This window comes from Canis aureus, chromosome 24, assembly GCF_053574225.1.
Source record: "Canis aureus isolate CA01 chromosome 24, VMU_Caureus_v.1.0, whole genome shotgun sequence".
NCBI lineage: Eukaryota > Metazoa > Chordata > Mammalia > Carnivora > Canidae > Canis > Canis aureus.
This window is the reverse complement of record NC_135634.1, coordinates 46,234,022-46,249,003: the sequence shown is the minus strand read 5'-3', so window position 1 is coordinate 46,249,003 and position 14,982 is coordinate 46,234,022. Positions and strand designations below refer to the sequence as shown.

At 43.4% G+C, this 14,982-nt stretch overlaps 1 protein-coding gene and 1 pseudogene across 2 annotated transcripts in view; both read right to left on the bottom strand.

The window, feature by feature from the left end:
- LOC144296245 (UDP-glucuronosyltransferase 1A6-like) overlaps positions 1-14,982 on the bottom strand; it is a 45,876-nt gene that overhangs the window by 19,178 nt on the left and 11,716 nt on the right. Inside the window, exon 1 of one of the 2 annotated variants that reach the window (XM_077869302.1) lies at positions 5,752-6,642. The exons of the other annotated variant lie outside the window; for it this stretch is intronic. Coding sequence (XP_077725428.1) covers positions 5,752-6,615 — 864 coding nt within the window. The 5' untranslated portion in view covers positions 6,616-6,642. Of the gene's footprint in view, positions 1-5,751; positions 6,643-14,982 lie in introns of those variants that run through there. 2 annotated transcript variants of the gene reach the window in all.
- Positions 10,651-12,920, bottom strand: LOC144296246 (UDP-glucuronosyltransferase 1A3 pseudogene; annotated as a pseudogene).

Here is a 14,982-nt window from a genome sequence, read left to right as displayed (position 1 = left end):
CCTCCTTGGTCATGTCTAAGGAGAAGTTTGCATGAGGCATGGGAGCAAAAAAGCAACTGAACTGAACAGACTAAAAATGCAGCATAGTTGTAATTCTTTACAGGAAGGTCATGTGACCTGAGCACAGCAGTAACTAGGAATGTATGATGTTGAGTTTGGTCCCAGTAGAGCCCAGTCCCCATGGAATGGCATGTGAACAATTCACAGCAGGAACGTAGGATTCAGCCACTACTGTCCCACAGGGTACACAGTCTGTTAAAACTAAATCAAATGGTCACTGAGGTACCCAGGCAGTGCTTCTCGCCCACTAACTGTACAAGAAGTAACAATAAAACAGACTACACCAGGGCTTTTAAAAAATGAGTTCATTTGCTTGCCAGGCTAGGGAACTTATACCAGTGAAGATACTCAAGAGTTGTTGGTGGAGAGGGAAGGAGGAGCAGGGAGAGAAGAGATGTCAAGAGTTTTGAAGTCATAGAAAAGGGTGCACGTTTTCATGATGGTTATGCCAATTAAGGGTTAAAAAATGCCACTTTGTATAGGACAGACCAAGTGCATTTGTGCCTATACAATCAGTTAGCATGTCTCCATTGGTCAGAAAAGTCTTTAGTTGGGTCCAGTAAGAGTGGCAATCGGGCTACACACAGGTCATGGATTTAACGGCTCTAGTGGAAGCAACCCACAAGTCAGTGGATGACTGTATAAGCAAAATGTGCTCAATCCGTATGATGGAATATTATTCAGCCTTAAAAAGTAAGGAAATTCTGACACGCTGCAACATGAATGCGCCTTGAGGATATTAGGTGAAGTGAAATAAGTCAGTTGAAAAAAGACAAATACTATATGATTCCATTTATATAAGGTACCTAGAGTGGTCAAGTTCATGAAGACAAAGTAGAATGGTGGTTGCCAGGGGTTTTAACAGCATTTGTTGAAGGCACACAACATTTAGTTATAGATCTGGATTAGTGCTGCTAAGTGGAAAGTTTCCCTTTTACATAAATGTAAAATATTTAAAGAATTTTCAAAACTGAAAACCTCTTTTAAAAAATGTCAGCGCCAAAATCACTGTCCTGTATACCACTCAGTATTCCTTATCTATGGAAAGACCAGAGTAGGGAAAACACGGTAGAGAAAACAGCACTTTGTCTGGTACAGAGATGACCATCTCAAGGACCCTGTAGTGGATTCTCTACAAGGACTCACAAGCACCATCCCATGGAGCACACCAATTAAATAAGGAAGTACTTTAAGACATTTTAATAATTGGGCATATTGAGGTTTTTTAAATAGAAAAATTTTAAACACACATTTTTAAGTGTATCTTTGGAACATTTACAAATGTTAATCACATCTTGCCCAAAATAATAGCCACTAGCTACATGTGACTACTGAGCACTTGAAATGTGGCCAGTCCAAATTGAGATACGCTATAAGTGTAAAATACCAGATTTTGAAGACTTAGTATGAAGGCAAAAGAATGTAAAATATCTCATTAATAATTTTATATTTAGTATGTTGAAAGTATGTTTATACATATTTGATGAAATGAAGTATAATTTTAACCCTCATTTTGCCTTTTTCATAGCATGCCTACTAATTTTTTTAAATTATGTATGTGGCCTGCATTATTCTTCCATTAGGCAATTCTGACCATAAAGAAAACCTATCAAATTATTTAATGTAGGGACTTCATAAGAAATATTATCTAATTAATATCTAAAATGATTAGAAAAAAATAAGAGAAAGATAGTTAAAATAAATCTTAACTATATGGGAATAAACAGCTTTGAAGATAGCCATGGACTTAAAGAGGAAACTCAAACCAGAAAATTAAACGAGCAAAAACAAAACAAAACGTATGAACGATTTATGCCAAAACCTACGAGACCTAGAATATGTTCTGTTACCTTCAATGCTTCATCATTAAGAAAATGCTAACAGAAAGGAACTTAATGTTTACCTAAGGAAAATTAGAAAAATAACTATAAAATAAACCAAAAGACAAGACTGACCATTATTAATAAAAAGCAAGCTGGCATTAATGAAATAGAAAAAAAATAGTAAAAAAATAATAATAAGCAATTCCCAAAATTATTTCTTTGAGAAAACCAATAAAATAAGTTCACCCATCTTAAGTCTTTTTAAGTAGACTCCATGCCCAGCGTAGAGCCCAATGTGGGGCCTGAACTCAGAACCCTGACATCAAGACCTGAGCTGAGCTCAAGAGTTGGGTGCTTGGCCACCTGGGTGGCTCAATCAGTTAATTGTCTGCCTTCAGCTCAGGTCATGATCCCAGGACCCTAGGAGCCCCACATTGGGCTCTCTGCTCAGCAAGGAGCCTGCTTCTCTCTCTCCCTCTGCCTACTGCTCCCCCTGCTTGTACTCTCTCTCTCTGTCAAATAAATAAATAAAATCTTAAAAAAAAAAGTCGAGTGCTTAACTGACTGAGCCACCCCTGTGCCCCTCACCCATCATAAATCTTAAAGAAGAAAGGAGCAAAAATATGAAAGACTTATATATTGATCTTTCATACTTGGAAAAAGTTTCCATAAACTAGTTAAAGAAGTCACATCTCAGGGTAAACCAAACCAAACAAGAGTGACAAGATCTCAAAGTAAAAAAGAAATTTAGTGGAACAAAAGTGGGAACAGTGCACCTATCACATAAAACACTTGAGAATTTCAGTGTAAATTATCTTTCATGTACCAAAGAAATTGGCACAAACATCTAAAGGTCTTCAGATGACATACTTTGTCCTGCTGGGCACCTTTTAAATAATGATAATAGAAAATATTTATTGTGTGCTCATTGTGACAATAGTGAGGCTGTCCACCAGCCCATTCAGCTAGAAAAATGGGAGGAAAAATTTGAACCAGTGTGCTTAACTCCAAAGAATATATTCACAGAAAAACTAAAAGATGTAGTCACTACGGAAAATAGTATGGTGGTTTCTCAAAAAGTTAAAAATAGAAATACTTTATGATATAGCAATTGCACTACTAGATATTTACCCAAAGAATACAAAAGTACTAGTTGGAAGGGATACACACACCCTGTTTATAGCAGCAGCATCTACAATAGCCAAATTATGGAAAGAGCCCAAATGTCCATCAAAAGAATGGGTGGTTAAAAAAAAATAATAAGTTAATGGATAAAGATGTGGTATAGGAACAGCTGGGTGGCTCAGTCAGTTAAGCATCCAACTCTTAATTCCGGCTAAGGTCATGATCTCAGGGGCATGGAATTGAGCCCCACATAGGGTTCCATGCTGGGCATGGAGCCTGCTTGAGGTTCTCTTACCTTCTTTCTGCACCTCTCCTCCTCCCCACCCCTGCAGACACTCTCTCTGTCCCTCTCTCTCTCAAAAAAAAAAAAAAAATGCAATATATATTTAGATATATAATGGAATTTTGCTCAGTCATAGGAAGGAATGAAATCTTGCCATTTGCAACATATGGATGGAGCTGACTTATTTAGCTATAATGCTAGTTAAATAAGTCAGTCAAAGAAAGACACATACCATATGATCTTACTTGTATGTGGAATTTAAGAAACAAAACAAACATGGGGGAAGAAAAAGAAAAATCAAGAAACATACTCAATACAGAGAACAAACTGGTGGTTATGTGAGGGGTGGTGGGTGGAGGGATGGGAGAACTAGGAGATGGGGATGAAGGAGCCCACTTGTTGGGGATGAGCACCAGGTGTTTTATGGAAGTCCTGAACCACTAAATTCTACACCTGAAACTAATATTATACTATATGTTAATTAACTGGAATTTAAAAATTTTTTTAAAATATTTTTTTAAGATTTTATTTATTTATTCATGAGAGACAGTAAGAGAGAGAGGGGGAGGGGCAGAGACACAGGCAGAGGGAGAAGCAGGCTCCATGCAGGGAGCTCGACATGGGACTCGATCCCAGGTTGCCAGGATCACACCCTGGGCCAAGGGCAACTAAATCACTGAGCCACCCAGGCTGCCCTAAAAAAAATTTTAAAGCAAAAAACCAACAATGACTTCTTTTTTTTTTTTTTCTTGTTTTGTGTGGTGTATATGCAAAGCAACAAATGTTGGATTGTTTGGTTTTTGTTGTTTTTTTTTATGATAGAGAGAGAGAAAGAGGCAAAGACATAGGCAGAGGGAGAAGCAGGCTCCATGCACTGGGAGCCCGATGTGGGATTCGATCCCGGGTCTCCAGGATCGTGCCCTGGGCCAAAGGCAGGCGCCAAACCGCTGTGCCACCCAGGGATTCCCCAACAATGACTTCTTAAATGCCTTTCTATTTTTCAACTTTTAAAAATCTATTAAGTATATATATATTTTTTATAAGTGAATAAATGCATTATGTGAGGGAAAAAGAAAGCCAAGTAGGATAAATCCCTTTTGGTATCGGCAAAAACAGAAATGACATTAGAGTCCTGTGCAATAATATATACATAAAAAGAGCTGCAGGAATAAGAATACAAAAACTATGAAAAGATCTAAAGTCATGGAAGTTAACATAAACGAAGTGAATATGGCATAAATGGTAAAAAAAAAAAAAAAAAAAAAAAAAGGCTAACTCAGTGAACTAAGAAACAAATAGCTCCCATGAGTCCTACTTCAATTAAACCCAAATATCTAGGATTAATGTAAGTTGCCTGTGAAACTATTAGTAAAGCAGTAGTTCCTAACATGGAAATGTGGGGTGGGGTGGGCTTGGTGATGCAGTCACCCCTCTGAACATCCCCTTCCCCTTTTAGATGTTCATCACTGCCCACCCCCTTCACTGGGTTTATGCCCTCAAAGCTTGATCTCCATCCTAGTCCCTCCCACCGTCCTCTAATGACTTCAGCATCACAAGTAAAAGACCTAGCCAACCTGCAGTCCAACTCTGATTGTGCCCATGCCATACACCAGATCTCAACCCCGGGTCAGAAAACTAGTCAGCACAGCTCCACCTCTGAAAAGCTGAACTCCTTTCTTTTTCTTATGGATCGCACGGACCCCTTCTTCTCTTATCTGCATTGTCTCGCTCCCACATTATTTACTCAAGTTCTCTGACACTTCTACTTCCTTGTGGAGGTTAGGTCCCCTGTGATCAGATCACACTCTAATTCTTTCCAAGACAGGGCCACTAAAAGCTATCATGTTAACAAACTCAATCTGCAGTTCCTTTTTCCTTCTATTGAATAAGCAAAAACTCCTGACGGGAGTCACCTGAGCAGATCATGGGTTAAGTGGTTAAACATTTGCCTTCCGCTCAGGTCGAAATCACAGGGTCCTGGGATCCAGCCCTGCATCGGGCTCCCTGCTCAGCAAGGAGCCTGTTTCTCCCTCTGCCCCTTACCATACTCATAATCGCTCTCTCTCGCTCTCTCTCTCAAGTAGATAAATACAATCTTAAAAAACATACACACACACACACACACACAACAATTCCTGATAGATCGGCTCACAAATCAGCATCCCTGTTCCTGCACAAAGAAACTTGCACAAACATGAAGACAGTGCATTTCCAAAAGGACAGTGTTGGTTGCTCATGCCAGAGCTGGTTCAGCCCAGCACAGACTCTCACCTCTACCTCTCATTTCTCTTGGTGACGATTGCAAACATTTACAACACTAGTGGAAGTACTTTAATATTTATCTTACCAAACTGTCAGCAGAAGGAGATGAAGAAATCACAGAACGACTGGTAGACAAAAAAGGAGCTGGAAGTAAACTTCCACCTGTAAAACTGATCGCACATAGGATCCAATACAAACCTGAGACAATGGCTTCCTGTTGGCACAGTTTATGCCTCCAATGAAGAACATGTTGGGCATGATTGGCCTGGGGTAGTCCAGAACAAAGTCCCCTCTGAACAGCCACACAGATCCAGAGCTGAGGATGTCCACCAGGGATACCTCTCGCTGAAGAAGCTCAGAGGCAAGGCTTGCATAAGGAGTGAAAGAAAAGTGGCAAAAGTACTTCAGGGCCAGGGGGTAGAGCATGTTCTTGACCCTTTGCAGGAACGTCATGTGGTCTGAATTCCTTGTTAATAATCTGGGAATATATGAGGAAGGGTTTGGGCACTGCGTGCTCTCAGATTCTAAATCACATGGAATGTTCCGCAAAAAAAACACAGAGGGAAGGGACAGGTACCTAGCCAGTATTGCCCCACAGGGATAAACAGGATCAGTTAAAAGCACATCAAAGGAACTGGCATTCAGGTGCCTGATCAGGTTCTTGTTATGCATCAGCGACTCACAAGATCTTTGAAAAATCAAAGTAGCAGTTTTCAAACCTTCCATAGTTTTCAAAAATGTTTTTAGAAAAGACATCCTTTGAAAAACCAGGTAACTCTGGCCCAACATAAAGTTATCAAATTCTTCCTGGGTGTAAGGTGTGGCATAGGTTGTCAGGGTGAAAAAATCCTCTTCTTTGATATGCATATTCGACTCTGGGGAAACCACCACCATCTGGTGGCCTCTGGCATGGAGCTTCTGCACAGCCTTCTTCATGCTAAGCCAGTGGCTGCCATCCATAGGCACCACCAGTACCCTCCCACCTTCAACCCAGCGTCCATCACACAGGATGAGCAACAGCCCCGTGAGCACTGGCAGGGGAGCCAGGAACCCTGCAGCCATGTCTGTAGAAGCCCAAAGCACCGGCTTTGCAGATCAGGCTATTTCTCCTACATTTATTTTCTTTGACTTTATCTTATCACTAAGCCACTTCGCAGGGCAGGTAACTGGCAGGCAGCATGCCCTCCTTGTGTTAATCATTAGACTAGACCTGTCCCACTCTTCCACCACTGGCCCCACTCTTCTGCTTCCACGCAAGGAGAAATCAATCCCCCTTATCTAGGAAATATCTCACCTGCCTCTATGCTCTCTCCAGGGAACATTCTAATTGACTCTGTTGCCTTCTATCCAATTCCCAAAACAGGGCTGTGGATGCCCAATTCACTGGATCTCCTCCTAGTTCCTGGTTTGTCCTGTGCCAAGAGCTGTGACTGAGCTCTGGGGAGTCACCAATGCCCCAGCCTCAAGCATAACCTCTCTGTGGGATGGAAACTTAGCTGCAAACTGTTGAAGCGCTTTCCTCTCGTTTGTGGGGAACATGGAACACACCCAGAAAAATATATAACACTGCTAAGGCAGCTTTCTCTAAACAGGGAGGGGGACACTAGCTCTTAGGTTTTGCTCCTTTTCCACACCAGGACATCTCTTGCAATGGTCAGGAAAGAATCTACTTGAAGCGCCTGTCAAATAAGGAAATACCGTGAAGGATCCTGCAGTGCACATGTGAACACACTGCAAGAGTTGTTGAGCATTCCATACTTACTTCTCAGAATAAGATCTTTTGTTATCTAAAGCATATATGGGCAAGATAACCCTTATGGATGACATAAGGGACCAGAGAGCACCCTCCCCCCGGAGCCTGGTCACCTTGGAACAAGGAGAGCTGTCACAAAGCCTCCAATCAGGCCCTGACTCCACTCCTCTTCTCCTGTCTCCTGCTACCTTGTTTAGGGACTGGGGTCTTTCACTAATAACTTCCTGGCCCTCCTTCCCATGAAAACCACCCATTTCATACAAGGCCTCAGAGCTCCCCTCTGCTTCCTAGATGGGATGCTGCTCAGTTCATGAATCCCTAATAAGGCCACTTGATCTGCAAATTTACAGGTTGGACTTTCGTTCTTTAACAACACTAAGATATCAATCTAGATAGAATAAATAAAGAGACTGCAACATGCTGGATGGGAAGATTTCACTTTGTAATGCTCCTGATTTTGTCCCCAGTGAAGCAATAGATTCATTTCATAAGCATGAAAGCCAAACAAAATCTCACTGGGATTTTTAACATGACCAAACAACGTTTTCAAAATCACCTAGAAGCCTTTGGGGCTTCTGCTAATACAGGAGTAGCTCCTCTCAGTCGCTGGTCCCACAGATAATGATTATAAACTCTTGCAAAATGTTTTTCTAAATAATGCTGTCTGAAGGCCTTGGGCAGCAAACAAATGAGGGCAGAAATGGAAGAGACAAAGGGGACAGGATGATGGCACAGGACCTCAAGGGTAACCAGGAGGGAGGGTAGAGGTTCCTTACACTTCTTAGCAGCCACCTCTCCTACCTCTAGCCCCACCCACTGCACAGCTTCTCCCTATTAACAGGGAGATTGTCTTAATGCCATTGTACCCACGTGGCCAGGAAATGGCCAGCACCTCAGTCAATCCACTACTCATCATCGGGTTTCACCCCCTTCCAGAGCTTGGACCAAAGTTCAAGGGGCATTCTCCTTCTGTGGTCTCTATCATGGGGTCCAACCCATACCTTGTTGATCCGCCTTGAAGCCACCAGACCAGTGGGCATCGCACATCCTTCTGCAACCTCAGCCCTCTTCCAACCTTGTCATTCAGGCTTTAGCCTCTAGTTGAATTTCAGTGGTCTGCTGACCTGCCCCCCACAGCAGCTGGCCCAGCACACAGACATCTGTTTCCACTCTCTGCCACAGGCTGCCCTGAGCAGCCCCGCCAACACGCCCATCGAACCAGCCAGTGTTTTCATGTGTCCCCATACTCACATGGCAGTCCATAAGCATCTGATATAGGTGCCCCTCATCCTATAAAAATGGCTAGTTCACCAATTGTTGGCTCACAAACTGGCCACTGGATATGGAGGCAAGGGCACACTGAAAACAAGGCAGGCTGATCTGGATGGGTGGTGGCAGGGGTCAGAAGCAAGGGATGTTCCTCACAAGGCTTGTCTTGAATGGCCACAAGACCAGTAGATCTCTGCCCCTGCCTGCCAAATCTAGAAGGCTATATAGACACATTAACTGGGTTCGCTTATGTATACCATCTGGATAGTATACTGTCCACAACACCTGACTCTCTCAAGGCCACATCTTGGAAACCAGTCCAACTGAAAGAATGGTGGGCAAAACATACATTCCGAGGACTCCTCCTTCCGAGGAGGAGTTGAGAAGCCTCCAAATGCCTGGAACCAGCCCCCTTGTAAACCTGCATCAACATCCTCACAATAACTCCCTCCAACACTCAACAACATCAACAGAAATAGTTTTTTAAAATACACAAGGGATCAGAATAGATTACTGTTGAAGAAGATAGAAGAACAGTCAACAAGCCTATGAAAATATACTCAACATCAATAGTCACTAAGGAAATGCAAATAAAAATAAGATATCACTTCTTGCCACCTAGGGTGGCTATAATAAAAAGTAACTGAAAACAACTGTTAAACAAAACCTTTACAGAAATGCTCATAGCAGGAGGATAGACAACGGCAAAGAGTAGAAACCCATCAACTGGTAATAGAAATGTTGTCCATCAGCAGGGGTGCCTGGCTCAATCCGTCAGAAGAACATGCGACTCTTAGCTCAGGGTCGTGAGTTTGAGCCCCACATCGAGTGCAGAGTTTACTTCAATAAGACTTTAAAGAAAATGTCTGTCAACTGATAAATGTACAAACAGTGGTCCATCCACAGAAAGGAATATTATTTAGCCATAAAGACATGAGGTATCAGGGCACCTGCATGGCTCAGTCACTTAAGCATCTCACTCCATTTTGGCTCAGGTCCTGGTCTCAGGTCCCAGGATCGAACCTCGCTTCAGGCTCCGTACTCAGTGAAGAGTCTGCTCAAGGACTCTACTCTCTCTCTCACTCTTTCCCTCTGTCCCTCGTTCCACAAATAAATAAATCTTTAAAAAAGAAATTAAGTACCAACATGTGTTATTATATGGATGAACTTGAACATTAAACTAAGTAAAGGAGCCAGATACAAAAGGCCACATCCTGTATGATTTCATTTCCATCAAATCGCCAGAATAGGCAAATCTATAGACAGAAAACAGATTCGTGGTTGCCAGGAGTTGGGGAGGTTAGAATCAGAGTGACTACTTAGAAAAGCACGTGCATGTCCTTTTGGGGTGATAAGAATGTTCTGAAACTAGATAATGGTGATGATGTACATCACGGGTGTATCAATCACCACTGGAGAGCACACTTTAAAATGGTCAGTTTTACTTTATGTGTATTTTATCACAATAAAACAAAGGGAGCAGGCACTCTGAACAACAATCTGGCCATTCCTCAAAGGTTTATCACACAACCCAGATATTCCACTCCTCAGTACATATGCAAGAGATTGGAACATATGTCCGCATAAAACTTGCACAGGAATGTTCACAGCTGCAGTATTCACAATGGCTAAGAAACAGTAAAAACACAAAAGTCGATCGACTGATGAGTAGGTACATGAAGTGTGGTATATCCATAGAAGGAAATATTATTAAGCAATAAAAACAATACTACAACCTGGATGAATCCGGAAGTATCATGCTATATTTAAAAAGCCTGTTAGGGCAGCCCGGGTGGCTCAGCGGTTTCACTGCTGTCAGCCCAGGGCCTGATCCTGGAGTCCCGGGATCGAGTCCCACGTTGGGCTCCCTGCACGGACCCTGCTACTCCCTCTGCCTATATCTCTGCCTCTCTCTGTGTCTCTCATGAATAAATAAATTTAAAAAAAGAAAGAAAGGAAAGTCTTGTTTGACCATGCTGACGCTTGTTGATCTCATCACAGACCTGCACCCCTGCCTCTCAATTCTCTTTGTGACCATTGCAAACCTTTAATGCATGAGTGGAAGTACTTTAACACTTATTTCACAGAACTCACAGGAGAACAAGAGGTAGAAGACATCTCAGAAAGACTGGCAGATAAGTAAGCACCTGGAAGTAAGCTTTAAAAAAACATAAGTGTTCCACCTGGAACACTAATCGCACATAGGATGCAATACAGACCTGAGACAATGGCTTCCTGTTGGCACAGTTTATGCCTCCAATGAAGAACATGTTGGGCATGATTGGCCTGGGGTAGTCCAGAACAAAGTCCCCTCTGAACAGCCACACAGATCCCGAGCTGAGGATGTCCACCAGGGATACCTCTCGCTGAAGAAGCTCAGAGGCAAGGCTTGCATAAGGAGTGAAAGAAACGTGGCAAATGTACTTCAGAGCCAGGGGGTAGAGCATGTTCTTGACCCTTTGCAGGAACGTCATGTGGTCTGAATTCCTTGTTAATAATCTGGGAATATATGAGGAAGGGTTTGGGCACTGTGTGCCCTCAGAATCTAAATCACATGGAATGTTCCGCAAAAAAAACACAGAGGGAAGGGACAGGTACCTAGCCAGTATTGCCCCACAGGGATAAACAGGATCAGTTAAAAGCACATCAAAGGAACTGGCATTCAGGTGCCTGATCAGGTTCTTGTTATGCATCAGCGACTCACAAGATCTTTGAAAAATCAAAGCAGCAGCTTTTAAAGCTTCCATAGTTTTCAAAAATGTTTTTAGAAAAGGCATTCTTTCAAAAACCAGGTAACTCTGGCCCAACAGGATGCGATCAAATTCTTCCTGGGTGTAAGGTGTGGCATAGGTTGTCAGGGTGAAAAAATCCTCTTCTTTGATATGCATATTCGACTCTGGGGAAACCACCACCATCTGGTGGCCTCTGGCATGGAGCTTCTGCACAGCCTTCTTCATGCTAAGCCAGTGGCTGCCATCCATAGGCACCACCAGTACCTTCCCACCTTCAACCCAGCGTCCAACACACAGGATGAGCAACAGCCCCGTGAGCACTGGCAGGGGAGCCAGGAACCCTGCAGCCATGTCTGTAGAAGCCCAAAGCAGCCGGCTTTGCAGATCAGGCTATGCCTCCTACATTTATTTTCTTTGACTTTACCTTATCACTGAGCCACTTCGCAGGGCAGGTAACTGGCAGGCAGCATGCCCTCCTTGTGTTAATCATTACAGACTAGACCTGTCCCACTCTTCCACCACTGGCCCCACTCTCTGCTTCCACACAAGGAGAAATCAATCCCCCTTATCTAGGAAACATCTCACCTGCCTCTGTGCTCTCTCCAGAGAACATTCTAATTGACTCTGTTGCCTTCTATCCAATTCCCAAAACAGGGCTGTGGATGCCCAATTCACTGGATCTCCTCCTAGTTCCTGGTTTGTCCTGTGCCAAGAGCTGTGACTGAGCTCTGGGGAGTCACCAATGCCCCAGCCTCAAGCATAACCTCTCTGTGGGATGGAAACTTAGCTGCAAACTGTTGAAGCGCTTTCCTCTCGTTTGTGGGGAACATGGAACACACCCAGAAAAATATATAACACTGCTAAGGCAGCTTTCTCTAAACAGGGAGGGGGACACTAGCTCTTAGGTTTTGCTCCTTTTCCACACCAGGACATCTCTTGCAATGGTCAGGAAAGAATCTACTTGAAGCGCCTGTCAAATAAGGAAATACCGTGAAGGATCCTGCAGTGCACATGTGAACACACTGCAAGAGTTGTTGAGCATTCCATACTTACTTCTCAGAATAAGATCTTTTGTTATCTAAAGCATATATGGGCAAGATAACCCTTATGGATGACATAAGGGACCAGAGAGCACCCTCCCCCCGGAGCCTGGTCACCTTGGAACAAGGAGAGCTGTCACAAAGCCTCCAATCAGGCCCTGACTCCACTCCTCTTCTCCTGTCTCCTGCTACCTTGTTTAGGGACTGGGGTCTTTCACTAATAACTTCCTGGCCCTCCTTCCCATGAAAACCACCCATTTCATACAAGGCCTCAGAGCTCCCCTCTGCTTCCTAGATGGGATGCTGCTCAGTTCATGAATCCCTAATAAGGCCACTTGATCTGCAAATTTACAGGTTGGACTTTCGTTCTTTAACAACACTAAGATATCAATCTAGATAGAATAAATAAAGAGACTGCAACATGCTGGATGGGAAGATTTCACTTTGTAATGCTCCTGATTTTGTCCCCAGTGAAGCAATAGATTCATTTCATAAGCATGAAAGCCAAACAAAATCTCACTGGGATTTTTAACATGACCAAACAACGTTTTCAAAATCACCTAGAAGCCTTTGGGGCTTCTGCTAATACAGGAGTAGCTCCTCTCAGTCGCTGGTCCCACAGATAATGATTATAAACTCTTGCAAAATGTTTTTCTAAATAATGCTGTCTGAAGGCCTTGGGCAGCAAACAAATGAGGGCAGAAATGGAAGAGACAAAGGGGACAGGATGATGGCACAGGACCTCAAGGGTAACCAGGAGGGAGGGTAGAGGTTCCTTACACTTCTTAGCAGCCACCTCTCCTACCTCTAGCCCCACCCACTGCACAGCTTCTCCCTATTAACAGGGAGATTGTCTTAATGCCATTGTACCCACGTGGCCAGGAAATGGCCAGCACCTCAGTCAATCCACTACTCATCATCGGGTTTCACCCCCTTCCAGAGCTTGGACCAAAGTTCAAGGGGCATTCTCCTTCTGTGGTCTCTATCATGGGGTCCAACCCATACCTTGTTGATCCGCCTTGAAGCCACCAGACCAGTGGGCATCGCACATCCTTCTGCAACCTCAGCCCTCTTCCAACCTTGTCATTCAGGCTTTAGCCTCTAGTTGAATTTCAGTGGTCTGCTGACCTGCCCCCCACAGCAGCTGGCCCAGCACACAGACATCTGTTTCCACTCTCTGCCACAGGCTGCCCTGAGCAGCCCCGCCAACACGCCCATCGAACCAGCCAGTGTTTTCATGTGTCCCCATACTCACATGGCAGTCCATAAGCATCTGATATAGGTGCCCCTCATCCTATAAAAATGGCTAGTTCACCAATTGTTGGCTCACAAACTGGCCACTGGATATGGAGGCAAGGGCACACTGAAAACAAGGCAGGCTGATCTGGATGGGTGGTGGCAGGGGTCAGAAGCAAGGGATGTTCCTCACAAGGCTTGTCTTGAATGGCCACAAGACCAGTAGATCTCTGCCCCTGCCTGCCAAATCTAGAAGGCTATATAGACACATTAACTGGGTTCGCTTATGTATACCATCTGGATAGTATACTGTCCACAACACCTGACTCTCTCAAGGCCACATCTTGGAAACCAGTCCAACTGAAAGAATGGTGGGCAAAACATACATTCCGAGGACTCCTCCTTCCGAGGAGGAGTTGAGAAGCCTCCAAATGCCTGGAACCAGCCCCCTTGTAAACCTGCATCAACATCCTCACAATAACTCCCTCCAACACTCAACAACATCAACAGAAATAGTTTTTTAAAATACACAAGGGATCAGAATAGATTACTGTTGAAGAAGATAGAAGAACAGTCAACAAGCCTATGAAAATATACTCAACATCAATAGTCACTAAGGAAATGCAAATAAAAATAAGATATCACTTCTTGCCACCTAGGGTGGCTATAATAAAAAGTAACTGAAAACAACTGTTAAACAAAACCTTTACAGAAATGCTCATAGCAGGAGGATAGACAACGGCAAAGAGTAGAAACCCATCAACTGGTAATAGAAATGTTGTCCATCAGCAGGGGTGCCTGGCTCAATCCGTCAGAAGAACATGCGACTCTTAGCTCAGGGTCGTGAGTTTGAGCCCCACATCGAGTGCAGAGTTTACTTCAATAAGACTTTAAAGAAAATGTCTGTCAACTGATAAATGTACAAACAGTGGTCCATCCACAGAAAGGAATATTATTTAGCCATAAAGACATGAGGTATCAGGGCACCTGCATGGCTCAGTCACTTAAGCATCTCACTCCATTTTGGCTCAGGTCCTGGTCTCAGGTCCCAGGATCGAACCTCGCTTCAGGCTCCGTACTCAGTGAAGAGTCTGCTCAAGGACTCTACTCTCTCTCTCACTCTTTCCCTCTGTCCCTCGTTCCACAAATAAATAAATCTTTAAAAAAGAAATTAAGTACCAACATGTGTTATTATATGGATGAACTTGAACATTAAACTAAGTAAAGGAGCCAGATACAAAAGGCCACATCCTGTATGATTTCATTTCCATCAAATCGCCAGAATAGGCAAATCTATAGACAGAAAACAGATTCGTGGTTGCCAGGAGTTGGGGAGGTTAGAATCAGAGTGACTACTTAGAAAAGCACGTGCATGTCCTTTTGGGGTGATAAGAATGTT